Raw genomic sequence first — 18,782 nt, 5'->3', positions numbered from 1 at the left:
CTAAATACCTTCCAACAAATGACCATGACAACCAAGACCTACAAAACTCAGACTGACACTCCTAATAAAGTTATAGCTGGTTTCTCTAGTTAGTTAAAAAAATCGTGGGATTATCATCTCATTAAAATCGAACACCTCCAAATCTTAAATCCCATCCAAATGATTGAAGAACAAACACATATCCTCGACTCCTCTACCATCCAAGATGCTGTATCAATCCTTATCTTAACCATCTCTTTACATTTTATAGGAGATCATTCCCATCTAAAAGATAAAAATGCTAAACTCCTTTTAAATCTTAGATGCAATAAGCTTAATGATTTTTAGTGGTATAAAAACACTTTTCTCACCCGTGTTACTATGTAAAGACTCAAACCAGCCCTTTTAAAAAGAAAAATTTATTGCATATTTACCTTTTTTTTTTAAGAGAAAAGATTCGGAACAAAATAATTTAGTTGTTTCCAAATCAGAGATTTGGTGTGTGTGTGTGTATATATATATAATCTAATTAGCACGACTCATGTCAGATTTTGGATGCATTAATTATCACTACATTTATTTCCTATGGCATGTTAAATTAGATGTATAGGTCATGTAATGATACATTACATTTCTATTTTTGATTATCCAATTTTTTTAAATTATAATGTGGTGGAGGACTACAATCATAATAATCCATTACATTTAAGCAATATATATATATATATATATATATATATAAACTATATAATAAACCATTATATAATTAAGAGTAATCATGTAAAAATTTAATTGCAAAAAAAATGTTTATTATAAAAACTAAACTATAATTTTTATAAAATATAAGGACAAAAAATCTCAAACAAGGACCAATTATAAATACAAATAAAATATAGAGACTAAAATGATTATAAAAAAATAATATAGGACTAAAATAAAAATGTGTTCATTATATTACACATTTATAATTGCATTAAACTAATTGCCTTGCACCTCGAATATCTAAAATTTGATGTCATCAATCCTTCTTCAGTCTCCGCACGAGCAAAAACACAACAGAAACAGTTGAAGTCAATTCAATCGAAAAACACATTAAAAAGTCACTAACTCTCCTCGTTCTTACACAAAACAACCTCATGGGTTTGCCTGAAATCGTAGATGTTGCCCGTAACTTCGCTGTCTTGGTCAGAATCCAAGGCCCCGTAAGTCCCTCAATCACCTATACACAAATCTGTGCTTTCGTAGGTTGACAATGAATATGTGTTTTTCGTGTGTTTATTTAGGACCCCAAAGGACTAAAGATGCGAAAACATGCTTTTCATCAATTTAAGTGAGTGAATTTATTTTCAAAAATGTTATCTTGGAATACAAAATTGCCTTCCTTTTCATTTCAATATGTTCTTATTGAATTTTATTTATCTGGGTACTTGTAGTTCTGGCAAGACAACGCTTTCAGCTTCTGGGCTGTTATTACCTGACACCCTTTATGATGCTGAATTGGCTAACCGGATTTTGGAGGCTAAAAGCCAGGGTCTTGGGTTGGTAGTCACAGTTGCTTCTGTTGTTGAGCCTTTTTTGTCATCAAAACATAGAGAGGGCATTTCTCAGGTTTGAATTACTTATATTTAATGTGTAATTGCGTTTGTTTTGTTGTTTTTGGATTTTTTAGGTGAATTGCGGAGATTGTTGTTTGATTGCAGGGTCCACCCGAGTTGATTCCTGGTGCTCATGTTGATGTTATGGTAGAGGTATGAGATGATACTGTGCTAGTTGTTAACTTGGTTGAAGTGATTAGTAGCTGGAGTTAATGTGTTTTATCTTGCAGGGAAAGTTGGGTTTGAGGAAAGATGAAGATGGGGGTTTGGATAAAGGAGCCCCTTGCTGGCTAAGAGCACAACTTATTAGATTGGTAGGCATTTTGAGTGAGTTATCTGTTTAGCTGAACATTGAAGAAGCCTCAGAGAGAATCAATTTGTGCTTGTGTAACAGCATTGAAAACTATTTATCTGACACTAGCCAACTAAGTTTAGATTTTGATTTTCAGTAATTTTGTTGTGTAGTTTTTTCAGTAAAGTGGAGCATGATGGTTTTGTTAGATTCATCAATGCTTGTGATAGCTAAGTATGATACTGGTTGCCCTGGGACATGAATTTGGATGTGTTTGGCATGCAAATTCATTACTTGTGGGATGGTTTTTACAGTATTTGAAGGCTAATGGTAATGAAAAATTCAACTCTGTTGTTTTTCATGGGATCCAAAACTGATTCCATGCAAATTTTACTTTTCCATGATAGCCTTAGTTTACATTATCAATCAGTAAGATTTAAATGATGTATAGAGGCAGGGAGTGAATTGATGTTCAATTTCATGTATGCCAGATTTCAAATGCATCTTAAACTTTGATAATTACTGGATGTTATGTTTGTGTTGGAACTTCAACAGCACTGTCAACTGAGCATATTAAAGGCTTCTTGTTTCCAATATTGGAAATTGCACTTCATACTGGTGTTCAATGTTATTGAGATGTTTAAATTTCTAGCTCATTACTACTACACAGCATGTTTCTAATCGATCAATTCTCCATGAAGGTTGATGTTCCTGTATCTTCCCTTGCTCTTCAATCACTTGTTGAAGCTTCTTCAGGCTCGATGGACCATGGATGGGAGGTTGGTTGGTCTCTGGCCTCACATGAGAGTGGTCCTCAGCCTTTTATGGATGTTGGCCAGACACAGGTTAGCAAGGGATAATGTTTTTCCAAAGTGCTATCTACATCTAATTTGAACTAATGATATATGGGATAAATAATGTTGAATCAATCATCTCAGACTGAGCATGGAAATGCTTCTACTGTGGAGAGCCACAGACATGCAAGGGGAGGATCTAGCAATCCAAGTATTATGGGCAGGATGACCACAAGGGTTGCTATTCTTGGTGTTTTCTTACATTTGAAGGTAAAGTGTACCTTTTGTTTTTCTGTTTCCTTTTTATATGCCACCTTAGACAACCCATCTATATGATTTTTGTGTTATAATTTCTTTACATCTACATTATATAATATAGACGTGGAATTTATCATTTAGGATCTGCCCAACTTTAAAATATTGGCATCAAGAAAAAGGGGGGATTTTCTTTTAGCGGTGGGTTCTCCTTTCGGTGTCCTCTCACCTGTCCACTTCTTTAACAGGTATTATTCTTTGTTTTACCATCTTGTTTAATGTCTGCACTTGGTTTGGATTCTTAGATCTCATTTCTGATGATTTGTTTTTGTCAAAAGCACAATACAGCACATAAATCTGGTATTTGCAACGTCCTTTCTTAAATGGCCATATAGGTGGCACTTCTAGTTTGGTTGATATAGAGCATTAATACTAAAGGAGATCATTTATTTACTATATGTTTTAGTGTAGAACAGATAATGAAATATCTATATTCTGTGGTCATCTAGCCTCCTGAAACTAAACTAGATTCAATGTGTGTCTGTGTGCATACGAGGTGTGTGGTTAGAAAAAAATCCCTTTGCACTCAATTGCGGTATTGCTACCTCATGCAGACCCTGAGTTTCATTGTCAAATTCTTTTGATACTTGCAGCTTGTCAGTGGGATCCATTGCCAACTGCTATCCTCCCAGATCATCTGACATATCATTGCTGATGGCTGACTTTCGGTGTCTTCCAGGTGCAAGCATTTCTCTGTCATATTTTCTGTGGCTCTTTCATCCTTTATAATTCTGATTCCATTTTGACACTAAATATGCCAGGAATGGAAGGTAGTCCAGTTTTTGGTGAAAATTCAGATTTCATTGGCATATTGATCAGACCATTAAGGCAAAAGAGTACTGGCGCTGAAATCCAGGTGACTTGGAATAATTCTCAATTTGAATGTTTAAATTATCTGATAGTTAACAGATCACACAAATTCTAGCCTTGGGTGACAGCTGGTGATTCCGTGGGAAGCCATTGCAACTGCTTGCAGTGACTTGCTGCTGAAGGAGCCTCAAAATGCTGAAAAAGGGATTCATATTAATAAGGAAAACTTAAATGCTGTAGGGAATGCATACAGACCTAAGTCAGATGGATCCTTCCCTTACAAATACGAGCATAATAATCCTCATCGCCCTTCCCCACTGCCAGTTGAGAAGGCTATGGCTTCTATTTGTCTTATTACCATTGATGAAGCTGTATGGGCATCCGGGGTTCTGCTTAATGATCAAGGTCTGATACTCACAAATGCTCACCTGTTAGAACCTTGGAGATTTGGAAAAACAACTGTAAATGGTAGAGAATATGGAACCAAATCAGAGGATCTTTTTTTTCCACCCAAGGAATTTTCTAGATATAGTGAAGTTGATGGCTACAGGAAGAGTCAGAGGTTGCCACCAAAGACAATGAACATTGTAGATTCTTTGGTGGCTGATGAGAGGAAGGGATACAAATTGAGTTTGTCTTACAAAGGCCGTAGAAATATACGTGTTCGTTTGGACCATGCTGACCCTTGGATTTGGTGTGATGCTAAAGTAGTGTATGTCTGTAAGGGACCACTGGATGTCGCCCTTCTGCAGCTTGAGCATGTTCCAGATCAGCTTTGCCCTACCAAAGTGGATTTCAAATCTCCATCTCTGGGATCGAAGGCGTATATCATTGGACATGGACTTTTTGGACCCCGATGTGGTAAATTCTTGATTGCCTTATATATTTGTTGTTAGATCTATTCTTTCAGGAGTGTTTCTTTCAATTATTTTTCTATACCTGTGTCTTTCTAAGCCTCTGCCAGTTGAAGAACTTAAAAAATCTGGCTGTAGCTGTTATAAGTAAATGTGATTGACTACTCTTTTAGAAATTTTCTGGCCTTTCCCCTTCTTGAAGCCTACTTTGCTACCAGTGCATCCTTAATTGAGTTCTACTTTGAAAATGGTTTGTTTACAAATTATTTTTGTACTGTCGTGCTGGACTTTAACTAATGCATGATGTCATAATAGACAGCCTACCCAAAGCCAAAGTGTCATTTCATGCACATTCCATCCCCCACCACTTCTTAACTTGTTCTGGTAAGATCATCTCTCTACCAATGCAGTTTGTTGTTTGAATCACTTGCTTTAGTTATGAAGTGTATCTTGTTTTCTATGAAGTTTTAAATAAATGTTGTATGATATACTGTATGTCAAGATAGGTGGCCTTAACCTCCAAACCAACTTTAGAAACTTTCTGAATTGGGTTATAACTTTTCAATCGTTCTGTGTGTGTGCTGCAAAGAAGAATAACACAAGAACACTGATTTTTTTTTTTTTTTGAGAACAGCTATGGTTCTAAATCCATATGGTGCTCATGAGTCCATATCATTTATTGCTTTTGGCTTTCTGCTGAATTGATACTTCCATTAGCTAGTTAACTGTGAAGATTCTCTTGATTTGTTTTTTTGCTGTACTCCATGCTTTTTGATAAATCTGTTTATGCCTTGAATTTTCAAGGCTCTTCCCCCTCTGTTTGCTCCGGTGTGGTATCAAAAGTAGTCAAAACAAAGGCACCCCCATATTGTCAATCCCTTCAAGGAAGGAATTCACACATTCCAGCAATGCTTGAAACAACAGCTGCTGTCCACCCAGGTGGTAGTGGTGGTGCTGTCATTAATTCAGAAGGTCATATGATTGGACTTGTTACCAGGTACAGTTGCTTTATTGTTTTTTCCTTTTTGCTGTTGTTAAATGGTTCAATGCGATTGGTTGTTGGTTATTGTGCCACAATGGAAACTGTCTTCCTCTTGGTATGAGTCTATATAATCCATCTGAAGTTTGTGCTGGTTGCTTATGGACTTGGTATGATGGGGTATGCGTGACAGAAAAATGACAGGAAAGACATAATGAGACGTACCTGCATTGGTCAAAACATATTTTTGCAGTAGAGATGTTATTAATTTGATGGAGGGAACACATTTTCTGTATTATGAGCTCTCAAGCAAGTCTTCTTCTTGGTTTTTTTTTTTTTTTTTTTTCATTTTCACCTAGTTAAGTTCTCCAGTTCTTGGAGATTGAACTTCTTTATTTAATGAGAGATATAATTCTTTATTTAATGAGTTATATTCTTGGCATAGCAATGCAAGGCATGGTGGAGGAACAGTTATACCGCATCTGAACTTCAGCATTCCATGTGCAGTTTTGGCGCCAATCTTTGATTTTGCAAAAGGTTGTTCATCTAAACACTGGCTTTGAGAACATGTCAATCATGAAATGAATTAATCTGTATTCCCACATTATTAAGATTGTCAAGCTCATCATTGCAGAGTGATATGCTTCATTAATTAATGACCACAAACACCAAAAAGATTGTTTTTATTTTTTATTTTTTTAAAATCACGTTTCATAGAGGTTATTAAAATTTGTGTTTCTATGGAACTCATAGTCTTTCCTTGAATTAGTATTGGGGAATATAGCAACTATAGGATCAAATTGATATGTGATACAAGATGAATTTATCCGTTTCATTGTTCTTGCAAGTTGGCTTTGTTTCTGGTTGTAGTATATGAAGGTAAAGCATGCTTGTGGATGCTGACAAATTTGTTTTTCTCACGATAGAAATGCGGGATATAGCACTACTGCAAAATCTTGACCAACCAAATGAAGACCTTTCTTCTGTATGGGCATTAATGCCACCTCTCCCCCCCAAACCATCCCCTCCTTTGTCTACTCTGCCAGAGTCAATACTGCAAGATAATGAGAAACAAGTGAAGGGTTCTAGATTTGCCAAATTCATTGCTGAAAGAGACAAGCTTTTTAGAGGGTCAACTCAACTAGGCAAGGCTGGGAGCATTTCAAACGTGATTTTCCCCAGTAAGTTATGACATTGCGAGCTGGATAAGATGAACATGTCAGGGGCTGGCTAATGAAGAGTGGATTGGTCAAGAAGTATGCTCCTGCAAGTCGAGGATTGTAACATAATAGAAATTCAAAGGCAGCCAAATAATGTTGCTGTACACTAAACAGCACTATCCCTCTGTTTTCTGTATGCTATTTATGTTTTGTGATTAGAATTCCAAATTTGAAATTCTTTTTGTCATAGTTCGATTCAATTTTAGGTCAGAGCTGCCCTAAACACCTCTTATATCAGTTGCAGGAATTCCTTCAACTTATTATGTTCATTTTCTCCGACAATTCGATCTTGCGCCTGAAGTATTTATCAGAAAAAATGATTAGACTGTCCTGATGTAAATGTGTAAAACCTTCGTTCAATATTCCAAAAGCTCTCCTTGCTGTTTTCGCACATCAGAGCATAGCTTTTCGTGCATAGTTTTTTTCTTGAGAAGTTTCTTGCGTGGTCTCTCCTAGGATTCGAAGATGGAAGAAGGAAATTTATTTATCATCCTTACTAAGCCTAAACCAAATGCTAAATACTATTAACTATTCAGTAGGTTTGAAATTGTTTTTTTTTTTTTTTTTTTCGCATAAAGTTGAGACCCAAAATAATTCTTGATATATCTAATAATTTCTATACATAACTCGAATTATTATCCAGCCTAAGCTAACGTGGACTGTACACGTGTAGGGCAAATATAGAAGTCATAATGTATCAAATAAATAAATAAAACATGCTTTGTAAAACCCCAATCTAGGTTAGTAAGTTGATATTAACAAAATTCTGCTATTTTCTTTTCTTGTAATTGAAGAAATTAGGCTAAATGTTGTCACACTAAGAGGTATTTATGCAGAATACATATCAAATATTTAGGTAAGTCAATTACACAGTAGGCCTACAATCTAAATCGAAAAATCAAAATCAATATATACCAAAATATCCATGTGCTGAGTAGGGAGAACATAACACTTTTACCTAAAAGGATTTTAGGCAAGTCTAGATATGATTTGTTGCAACATGATCTGTATATAATATGTCAAGTCTTGTATGAGTTAGATAGATGAGCTACCTTGTCAACCTTTGATACCTCTCTTTACTTGTTGGGACCTAACGTAAGTAGAAAGCGAGACCATGGTTCATCTCAATAGAAGTATCCACAAGTTTATAGGTAGAGTTATTAGTTTTGGTCAGGAGATTTATTTGTTTCCAAAGAAAAAGTCCTTTCATGGATCGAGTTATTCAACGCTGAAAAAATATTTTAATGGTCTCAAGTTTTTCATCTCAAATTCCTAATCAAGTAGTTTTGAAGCTTCTCTATATCACTTATGTCATTGCATGTAATAATCATGTCATCAATATAAATAATAAGAATTGCAATATGATCACCTTTTCTTTTATAGAAGAGAGTGTGATCTACTAATGCTTGCTTAAAACCACACTTCTTTATTGAGTGACTTAATCTGCCAAACCAAGTCCTTGACGACTGCTTAAGTCTATATACCTTTTTATCTTGTATATTTTACCTCATTCTAGTATAAATCCTAGAGGAGGATCTATATACACCTCCTCCAACAATCATTGTGAAAAAAAAAAATCTTTCATATCTAGTTGTCATAATAGCCGATCCATGTTAACTATAAGAGAGAGTGTCACTCTAATAATGTTCATCTTAGCTATATGAGTAGAAGTTTCTTGATAGTCAATCTCAAAACTATAAGTGTAATCCTTAAGAACCAATTTAGCCTTGTACTTGTAAATTATCTTATATGACTTATACTTCATCATAAAAATTCATTAATAATTGATTGTTTTCTTTTTTTGCATTAACTTGACTATCTTTTAAGTAGGGTTCTTTTAGAGTGCCTTTATTTCCTTAACCACAGTAAATTTCCAATCAAGGTCTTCAAGAGCTACCTGAAAAGGACTAGGAATAGACATATAAGACAACTAGAGAGTAAAAGATAAGTGAGACTTAGACATATAATGATAAAAGATAAAATCAAATATGAGATAAATGACACTAAGAAATGATATGAAGAAACCAAGTCTATTAGGCTCTTTACAAACATGAAAATGATATATCTTATCTTGATGGTTAACTTATGATTTTAAGTTGACAAACTCTAAATGTACATGTTATGAATTTATAGAGAAAAGGGACAAATACCTCGCAGTCAATTTCAAAATAGTCATATGATGGCATGGTAATATTATTAAGAGGAGTGCTAGAGTCAGGTAGAGGTGAAGGCTTGACAATTATATTCTTGTTCTTTATGTATAACCCTTTTAAAATAACTAAGTGGGCTTGCCTTTTTCAAGTTTAGATACAACTTCATTTACAAAAAGAAAAGAAAAGAAGATCATCCTTCATCTAAAATAACTTAATCTTTTTTCTTTTCTAAAATCAACAATGTCTTTTCCACCAACTACAAATGTTCTTCTTCCTTACTACTAATCTCTCACGAAAGAGGAATGAGAGACAAATTCCTACAAAAATAAGATACTTGTTCATAGAACTAAACATCCATAAACATATAGCATTTACCTATAAAAGGATGAAAATATTTATATCTCTTTTGAAAATTAAAGTAACCAAGAAAAACACACTAAAGAGCACGAGGACCAAGTTTATCTCAATGAAAAAAAATGAATATAAACATACCACCTATAACTAAAAATCTTAGGATGAAGATTAAGAGTAGAAGGAATAAAGTGAAACCTTGATGAAATCCTCAAAGAAGTTTTATGGTCAATATTATAGGTAGACATCATATTAATAAAGAAGACAATAGTCATGACAATATCAACCTAACAACATTTAAGAACATACATAGTAAAACTTAATGCCTGAGCTACCTCTATGAGATTATGGTTTATATGTTCTACTATATCTTTCTATTATGGTGTATAGACAAATTGTCTAGTAAAGGATGCTATGAATCTTTAAAAAATAAGCAAGAAGAATGAAATTGTGTAGACAAATGGTCATGGTTTATAACTCATGACCATTGTCATAATGAAAGATTTGCAATTAATAATGAAATTGTGTGATAATCATTTTACAAAATTAAGGAATAACATGTATAATATCACTCTTAGATTTTAGTAAATAGACCCAGCTTAGCCTAGTGAAATTAATAATAAAAAAATAAAATATTTATGACTTGAAGTAGTAAGGGTAGAAAAAAGACCCCGAACATCAATATAAACACTTAAAAAAACTTTGATCGTTTATTAAAATTTACTTTAAAAGGAACACAATGATTTTTAGCATAAATGCATTACTCATATTGTTAGCTAGAAATAGAAATATCATAAAATTTTTTTCCTTATCAAACTTAGAAAATAAATATTTTAAATACAAAAACAAAGCATGACCCAACCAACAATGCTATAATTTTTTCCCCCATGTTAGACTTCTTTTTCTCTACTCGAATACATGGAACGAACTAATAATACATAACCATAACTCCTTTTACATGCAAATGGCAATAATACAAGAAATAAAACAAGAATAAGTAACAAATGTTTTTATCAAATAGGATCACACCACAAATCCTAATTTAAAATTTTATTATTGAATATTTCACCACATAAAAATTCATAAAAAAACTCTATATTACAACTCTTCTAGGTTGCTTATATATTAGTAAAAAGTCCTAAATAAAATTGAAAAGATAATAAACGATTTATAATCCAAATAAGAAAAAAAATCTTAAATTAACTAGAAAAAGATTAGCAATGCCCAATTCATAACCCAAGTTGTGAGTTAGCCTAGTTACCTCAAGTTTTTTGTTCTTTTTTAATTTTTTTTTCAATTTCATCTTTCAATATTAGATTAATTTTGAATTAAGTTTCATAATTTATTTCAGTTTTCTTTTTATGAGGTTATCCCAACTTCTTAACTTGGGTCACGGATTTAGTTGGTTAGCTCGGGTTGATTCATGTGTTTTTTTCGTGTTTTTTTTTTTAATTTCATCATTCAACATTAGATTGATTGAGAATTGAGTTTCATAATTTGTTTTAATTATCTTTTTATGTGATTATCTCGGTCTCATGACTAAGATTTGTTAGGTTAACACGGACTAACTCAATTTATTTTTCTAATTGAATTTTGTTTTTAATTTTATCATTTGATATTGAGTTTAAATTGGATTGATTGAGAATTTAACTTAATGATTATTTGTTTTTTATAGGGTTATCAAAATCTCAGGATCTGAATTCAAAAATTTAATAGGTTAACCACGTTGATTTAAGTAAATATGAGAAAATTTAAGTAAATTTAATCTTAATATTTAAATAAAAATATATAAAATAAATTTAATATTTTACAATTTTAATAGTTAAATAAAAATATTTAATTGTTTTTAGTGCTTGGTCAAAAGCCCACAACTTGGTTGTATATGTTGAATAAGAAGAGACCCATCACTCACTATCTCTTTGTAATTTGCACATTTCTGGGCAATCTCTCCTCCCCTGCGGCCACAGATTCCCACACCAATTTTAGACATGAAAACAGTAGTGTGGTGACCGGTCGATGACAAGGACAATCACCCAACTTTTACGAGTCTATCAAGGACAATGCTTTTTTATTGTTAATTAATTACTTTTGAGGTTTAGGGGTTTAGAGAGAAAAGAGAGAGACTTGAAAGAGAAACCAAAAAATGGGAGAGACATTCGCGTACAAGGAATACTTAGCCGGTTTACTTGCTGGTGTTGCTACTGTTATCACTGGTCACCCTTTTGACACTGTCAAGGTGAGTGCTTTACAGGTGCCCATCTATCAATTTTCAGTCATTTGATTCAAAACTTGTTTAAAATGAAATTTTATGATGTGGGCAATCATAAAGTTTGTTGCTTTAGATTTGGAGTTTGTGGGGATGCTTAAAGGGGTAGTGAATATGGGTCTTTCTGTTGATGGTTACTGGTCTGTGCTAATGAGTTTTTGCGTAGTTTTGACAATGGTTTGTTGCTGAATTGTGTGCGTATTTGTGTTTATTAGGTGATGCTACAGAAACATAATACAGAAGCACATGGGATTAAGTACAAGAATGGTTTGCATTGCACGGCTAGGATACTACAGACTGAAGGAGTATGCTTTTTTAACGTTTTCTTGCGAAGCACAAAATTAACTCAATGTTTCTAAGTTCAATTAGATTGATAAAGTGGAAATTTTTAAATATTCAATTATGTTTATGCCAGATTAAGTTCGTGTATCAGTTTATGCGAAGATAGGCTGCATACTTTTTTCTGATCTGAAGAATTCAACAAAATCGTTTGTGGGTACAATTTTGTAGGAATATGCCTTTACCATGTTTGGTGACTTTAATGATATTGCTTACTGATTTGTTCCAAGGTTATTTGCATGATTGGTAGATTCATGTTAAAATCTGTGAGTGAGAAGATTTTCGGTTTGATGATGTTAGTTCACCTATGAACTCATAAATTTCAGCAACATGCTTCTGCTCTTTGGTCCCTGACATTGTTTTATTGCTTTTAGTCATTCTGTCATTGGAAGTTGATTAAAATATCTTGTAATTATCCTTGCTGCACAGCTTCTAGGTCATACACTGCTTTAGTAGAACATCTCATGAATTATAGTGCATGTTCCTGACATTATTCTTTTTGAAAGGATAGCTAGGTGATAGTTGTTATTGACAGGTTAAAGGACTGTATAGAGGGGCAACATCATCTTTTGTTGGAGTGGCTTTTGAGAGTTCCCTTCTTTTTGGCATTTATTCCCAAACAAAGCAGTCATTGCAGGTCTGTGTGAAGTTAGTTGGAAGAGCCTTTTTGTGCATTTATATCTTTTGAGTCTTGTTGAGATTTGAATCTATCATGTGACTGTTTATCACCTCTTTCTTACTTGTGAAGGGAGGAGGTCAGAGTGATGTGCCCCGACCCCAAGTAATAATTCCATCAGCAGCATATGGCGGAGCTATTATTAGTTTTGTATTATGCCCATCAGAGCTAGTAAAAGTAAGTCAGTTGTGGCTTTCATATATATCGGAGTGCCGTCTCCCTTCTGTTTTTTTTTCCTTCTGTAGCATTATTGTGAAACCAAGTTTCTTCAGTGTAGAATGCAAATTCAAGGCACTGACTCTTTGGTTCCAAAGTTCAGTAGATACAGGAGCCCACTTGATTGTGCCCTCCAAACAGTGAAAAATGAAGGGGTGAGAAAACCCTCTGCCTATTAGAAGCTTAAATTTATGATGCAGTCTTAGCTGATGGATAACCTTTCAGGTTACAGGCATTTTTCGTGGAGGTTTTACAACGTTGTTGAGAGAATCTATTGGAAATGCTGTCTTCTTTAGTGTTTATGAGTATGTCCGTTATTACATGCATTTACAATTGAAACCCACTTTATCTGACCACAGCAATTTGACTGACATGGGGATCGGAATTGTGACCGGTGGCCTTAGTGGCGTAGCTGTAAGTACGCTGATAACCTTGCATATCATGAAAAGAACTGTTTAGTGTGCTTCATGAAGTCATTTGATTCAGTTTTTCATTCTGATGCTATCCAGTTTTGGTCTGCTGTTTTGCCCTTGGATGTGGCGAAAACTATCATCCAGACAGCTCCAGATAAAAGCTCCACAAGTAATCCATTTGCAGTTCTGAATTCTGTAAGATGTCCTGTTCCTCTCTTTTTGTTGATTCCAATAGCTCTCCCTGGTTCTAATACCAGGGCGATGTTCAGTAAACTTTAAAATACTGTTCTTTTAAGAAAACAAAGAAACCAAATTAATTCCTTTTTTGATAGATCTACAGCAGGGCTGGACTTAAAGGATGCTATACAGGTTTTGGTCCGACGATAGTGAGAGCATTTCCTGCTAATGCCGCCGCAATAGTCACCTGGGAGCTAGCCATGAAAATGCTAGGGATAAATCGTGACTAGAAGAGGCAGTTAGCTACCAAGGATATCTAATTTTTCATTGCATCACCATTATTGGGTTTGACTCATGAAGTTCTCTACATTGCACCGGAGATGATTTAATTGAACTTTGAGCTCCAAATAGTAATTCTTTAAGACGATCAGTGCTCTGATATTGCTGCCTGAAAGATAAGGTAGTGATTTTTTTTTTTCTTACTTGCAGATTCTATATAGGAAGGTCGTGAATTAATCCTGTCCTCAGTTTGGAGATGCTTATGCAAGTCATGTTTCTAGGATGTAGTCCTTTGGTCACATTTATCATCCGTGGCTGAAGAGAATTTCAAATATTAACGGCTTGATTTTAAAAATATTCTTTTATTTGAAAATATATTAAAACAATATATTTTATTTTAAAAAAAACTATTCTTGATATTATCATCTCAAAATATTAAAAACAATTAATTAAAAATTTTAAAAAATATATATATTTTAAAAAGTACAGTTTAACTATTCCAAACAAAACTACAATTCCAAACACCCATCCTGTGGAAATTAATTGCCATAATTCAAGAAGATAATTTGGTGTCATTCCTGCTCTTTTACCCCTGCATTTCAACCGTCGGCAAAAATTCCGATCTTCGGAGGCTGGTAATTTAGCATGGCTTAACATTTATTACTTCCTTCTTTTTTTGTTTTTATTTTTTTAAACTTGGGATACCAAAAATTAATTAAGATGTGGATAAGCTGATGTTTTGAACATTCATAGGAGTAAATTTGAAATCTTTCTCCTCACCCAAATAATACAAATATGATATCCATTTATTGAATGGTTTTAATTAAGTGCAGATCATGGATTATAATTAATAAGAAAGCTAAGGATTGACAGAAGAGAGAGAGCATGCCAATGATCACATATTTAGATATTTTAACCAATCTAAATATGCTTGGAAGAGGCACTTTATGGGGGAAATAATACGTAATTGTCTCCCTCTTTTTGTAGTGAGCCTTCCTCCAGCACTCCTGAGAGATTTCAACTCTTCTCAGTTCGATCCTTCTCCTTGATATTCAGCGGAGCTTTTCCTACGCCGTTCATTGTGCCCTGCTAAACGCCTCCGGCAGCTCCTTTTGCTGTCATCAAACTCCGACAAATCATGGAACCTGCAGGCACCATTTCGAAGAGACATGCTTAAAAGAATTTATTAAAATCAAACTCTGACAAATCATCGAACCTGTAGGCACCTTTGGATTATTGCTATATATATAGTTCAATTAAAACTAATTTGCAAACATTCAAAATATGATATTTCAATATAAATGGATGAAAATACTCTTTTAATTCAGTAATAAACACCCGTTTTTAAGTAAAAATAATAATAACTATCTGTCGCATGCATTTATATGATAGTTTCAGTATACAACCAACTTTACTGAGGTTTAAAAGCTTACATAATTTTTTGTTTTGTTTTGTGTTTTATCAACTTAGAATATATTTTTGTTAGTATCTATTGAGATGGTTTAATTATATATTTATGTGTTATGTCAGATGATCGAAAATAATTAATAGAGTGATATTTTAGAAAAGAGGGACAAACTAAGGATTACTTTAAATTACTTTTAAATAAAAAAATATGATAAAAATAGTGTAATATATAATTACATATTAATTAATAGATTTTTCTTGAATACACATGTGAAGAAAGTTTTTCCATATTTTTGGTATAATAATGTTTATTGTATTAATTTATTAATAATTAAAATTTTTAGGTTTCAGAGAGTTTAAAAGAAGTTTAAAACACAATTTGATAAATCAAACATGACTTTTAATCTGATTGTTGGATCGAACTGAATTTAAAAATAGATTTTGAAGATCTTGTTCTTATCAGATTAAAATTTTATAATGATAAAAAAATTAAAAGACCTTTCAAATAAGACTCGGAATTTACTACACATGATAAAATCTTAAAACTAAATATAAATAAAGATCTGATTTATTCTTAATAAGATTTTATAAAAGGTTTTCTCTGTATTTGAGTTTTCTCTAGATTTCTTATATCTATAACTTTAGATCATGAAAACTCTAGATTCTATCTATACTATACTATACTATACACCTCTTCAAATAATCTTGATGCTGAAAATTATACAAGTGCGTGTGAGTAAGAAATTGTACGAATACAAGTGAGTTGTCTATTTCAACTCATTTTTCGATGTCGTATACGACTTCGATATTGAAAGCAAATTTGTGCACATGGCGATTTTCAAAGGACACAGCTGCGCTGCCCCCCCCCATTAATATGTAGCTTGTTATTCATAAAGTTAGATGTTAATTTTGTGAGCAATTATTGAGTTACATTTTCATTTATTTCATGATTAAATAAATCTAGCTAGCTAGAACTCTCTACTCGCAACAAAAGAAAAACACAATCGACTAGGGGACAAATCGAGATGCTATTAAGGCGACTCGCACTTTGTCAAATTAGGAATAAGTAATTACTATATATATTGACTAATTAAGGTTATTAATTATATTGACTAATTAAGGATATTAAGATTAATATTAAGAATGGACAGACATTAATGGGAGTGGGGTTTTGTGGTGTTCCCCTTTTTTAATCTTTCTCTCTAATGACTTGTGGTAGTTTTGTGATCTCCAGCTCACATGCCTATCCTTTGGCCACTGTATTATCATGCGTGACTTGTGAACAAAGAGAGTTAGGTATACGTTCTTAGGTTTGAATATTTAAAAGCAATCAAATTCCTAGTGTTTATTTTTGCTTTACAATTCATTTTTTTAAAATGAATATTTTCTCAGATGTTTTTGAATAGTTTTGATAATTTTGATGAACTGATATTTTAAAAAAATCATTTTAATAAAACAAACTCTTTTAAAAAATACCCTGCTACACAATATTAAACAATAACTTAATTAATTAACATGAATTTTAATATTTATTTTCAAATACAAAACAATACATTAATAACATTTTACCCAAAAAAAAAGAGTTGTTTACTTTTGGTTTTTGGCGCTTAAAAAATGTTTAGTATAGTGTTAATTTCAAGAGTAAATTAAACAAGATATTTAACTTTTTTTAAAAAAAAAACACCTACAAAGTACACAATTTCATCACGGGTAAATGATAAATAACAAGAAAATGACTTTTCGAAAATTGTGAGCCATTGGATTGTGATTTTAATGAGAAACGTCCCAATAGTAAATCTCACTAAAATAATAGATCAAATATATTACCTAAAGTATTTTTTGGTGGTTTTCCTTAATGTTTGTGTAGCATCATGCAAGTACATTTTTGTAAGAAGTAGAAATGCTCCTTTTTTCTTCCTTCTTCTTGGTTACGGTAGAGGAGAGTTTTAGCTTCCAACCTCCTCTTTAGTCTTCAGGGGAAATAGGGTCAGGGTCCAAGCATAAATATAAGAAGACACAAGGATTTTAATACTATATTTCTTTTATGGGGAAATGTTTTTGGTATTTAGGTTAATATTTGATCTTTTATTTTCAGGGGTAAACTCATCATAGAAAAACATATATATTTTTCTCTTTAATTTCTTCAAATTATGTAGGAAGGGGGGATTTCTTCCTTTTCTTCTTCTCTTTTTGGGGAATTAAAGAGAAATTCTTCAGGAGAAATTACTTCCTCATGATATTCATTTGGATGCAATTAATGAATAATTTTCTTTTTATGAATATATTTTATAATCCCTACATTCATTTAAAATCTAATTTCAACATCATAACTCAATAATACAAAGTTCTATATTATAATTTGAGGAATTATATCACAGATCTCTACCCCCATTTAGCTATGAAAATATCTCGATTTTGGGCTTGTTTTCATGCTAATTAATGGGATACTAGATTTCCTTTAAAAGTCTATATTTAAGTTTAAATCTTCATAATCAAGACAAATAGTCATGTACATGAGCCACAATAAATAATAGAAAATATAGTTAATTTCACAATAAAAAAAAGAAGAAAATGTTAATTTCAAAAACTAGCTTGAGAAATTAGTTTTTTTTTTCTTTTTTAATATAGATAGATAGATAGAGCTAATTGGGATTCAAACTTTGTTTCTTTTTTACCACTCTTGGAAGGATAGAAAAAATAATTTGTGCAGTTGATTTGAAGTGTTGGAAATAACGAGGAAAATTAGGGTTTCACCTGCTACATTGCTGGCAAAAGCGTTGCTGCAGTCCATTGACGGGAACAAAGGGAGCTTTGGCATGGAACTCACAAACCTTATGGCGTCTATGGTATCGCTTGGCATCAGTCAGATCAGAGGTGCAATTATCTGCTTGACAAGAAACCGGCAGCATTGACGACGACCCACCACCACTAGATCCTTTCTTTCCTTTCTTCTTGATCTTGTCATCATCTACAAACCCTAGCCCTCCAGCAATATCTTCATCATCCTCTTCTTCCTCTTCATCTTCTATTTCCTTCAAGCTCCTCTTTCCTTCAGCTTTGCTTGTTTCCATATTCAGAAACAAATAGAAGGGTAGCTAAAAAGAAGAAAACAAAAGATATGAAGCAAACAAGAAGCTACAAGACCTTGATAAATAGGGTGGAAAAAGGAGAAGAACTTTGTGTGAGGACCACATTCTTCATTTTTTTTTATTCCTTATCAGAATACTAGTGAAGGCTAATTAAGTTTTAAGCTATAGCTTAAAAACTATATACTCGATTCCTTGTACGGTTGTCGCTGTATATGTGCAGTATACATACATATACTCTTCCTTCCACCACGGCCTTGTTCCAGATTTTTTTTAACGTAAAACAGTAAAAAGGTGTTAACATGGTTACAATTAATCATATTTTCGGCCATATAAAGAAATTTATATAGAAAAATTTGGAAATCAACTCCAAAATTATAGTAAAAAGGTGTTAAACATGGTCACCATTAAGAGGATAGCTAAGTGTATGTTTTTCCAAGATTGTACTTATGAAATCCTTTCTCATAGAGCATCATGACTGATCCGATTTTTTTTATATATATAAAATATACAAATGTTTATTAATACACTTTTTTAAGTATAAAAAACTTAAAGTATCTTGGAATTGATTTTATATAAAT

General features: G+C 32.9%; 3 protein-coding genes across 5 annotated transcripts; 2 read left to right on the top strand and 1 right to left on the bottom strand.

The window, feature by feature from the left end:
* The first annotated feature begins 977 nt into the window (after positions 1–977).
* Positions 978–7,075, top strand: LOC118031368 (glyoxysomal processing protease, glyoxysomal). Of its 3 annotated transcripts, XM_035035749.2 has the most exons (14): positions 978–1,181; positions 1,263–1,309; positions 1,413–1,587; positions 1,680–1,727; positions 1,805–1,888; positions 2,568–2,711; positions 2,805–2,930; positions 3,060–3,163; positions 3,569–3,654; positions 3,737–3,831; positions 3,914–4,646; positions 5,444–5,636; positions 6,064–6,155; positions 6,545–7,075. In XM_035035749.2, exons 1-14 carry the CDS (start codon positions 1,116–1,118, stop codon positions 6,808–6,810), a joined length of 2,259 nt encoding a protein of 752 aa, XP_034891640.1. In that variant the 5' UTR covers positions 978–1,115; the 3' UTR covers positions 6,811–7,075. The 3 variants fall into 3 exon arrangements, with proteins under 3 accessions (XP_034891640.1, XP_034891641.1, XP_073268824.1); XM_035035750.2 differs by lacking the exons at positions 5,444–5,636; positions 6,064–6,155; positions 6,545–7,075 and adding an exon at positions 4,955–5,437; XM_073412723.1 differs by lacking the exons at positions 978–1,181; positions 1,263–1,309 and having other exon boundaries at positions 1,413–1,517; positions 1,649–1,727.
* Positions 7,076–11,241: 4,166 nt separating this feature from the next.
* LOC118031367 (mitochondrial arginine transporter BAC1) lies at positions 11,242–13,991 on the top strand. The gene is made up of 8 exons (XM_035035748.2): positions 11,242–11,578; positions 11,824–11,913; positions 12,483–12,584; positions 12,696–12,800; positions 12,896–12,994; positions 13,065–13,253; positions 13,349–13,447; positions 13,585–13,991. The coding sequence occupies exons 1-8, from the start codon at positions 11,486–11,488 to the stop codon at positions 13,717–13,719; spliced, it is 912 nt and encodes a 303-aa protein (XP_034891639.1). The 5' UTR covers positions 11,242–11,485; the 3' UTR covers positions 13,720–13,991.
* Positions 13,992–14,493: 502 nt separating this feature from the next.
* LOC118031366 (squamosa promoter-binding-like protein 3) lies at positions 14,494–18,345 on the bottom strand. The gene is made up of 2 exons (XM_035035746.2): positions 17,870–18,345; positions 14,494–14,853 (listed from the first exon to the last, which is right to left on the bottom strand). Exons 1-2 carry the CDS (start codon positions 18,184–18,186, stop codon positions 14,736–14,738), a joined length of 435 nt encoding a protein of 144 aa, XP_034891637.1. The 5' UTR covers positions 18,187–18,345; the 3' UTR covers positions 14,494–14,735.
* Between the last annotated feature and the right edge of the window lie 437 nt (positions 18,346–18,782).

The sequence above is a fragment of the Populus alba genome, chromosome 11 (assembly GCF_005239225.2).
Source record: "Populus alba chromosome 11, ASM523922v2, whole genome shotgun sequence".
NCBI classification, from domain to species: Eukaryota; Viridiplantae; Streptophyta; class Magnoliopsida; order Malpighiales; family Salicaceae; genus Populus; species Populus alba.
This window is presented reverse-complemented; position numbering and strand designations above follow the sequence as displayed.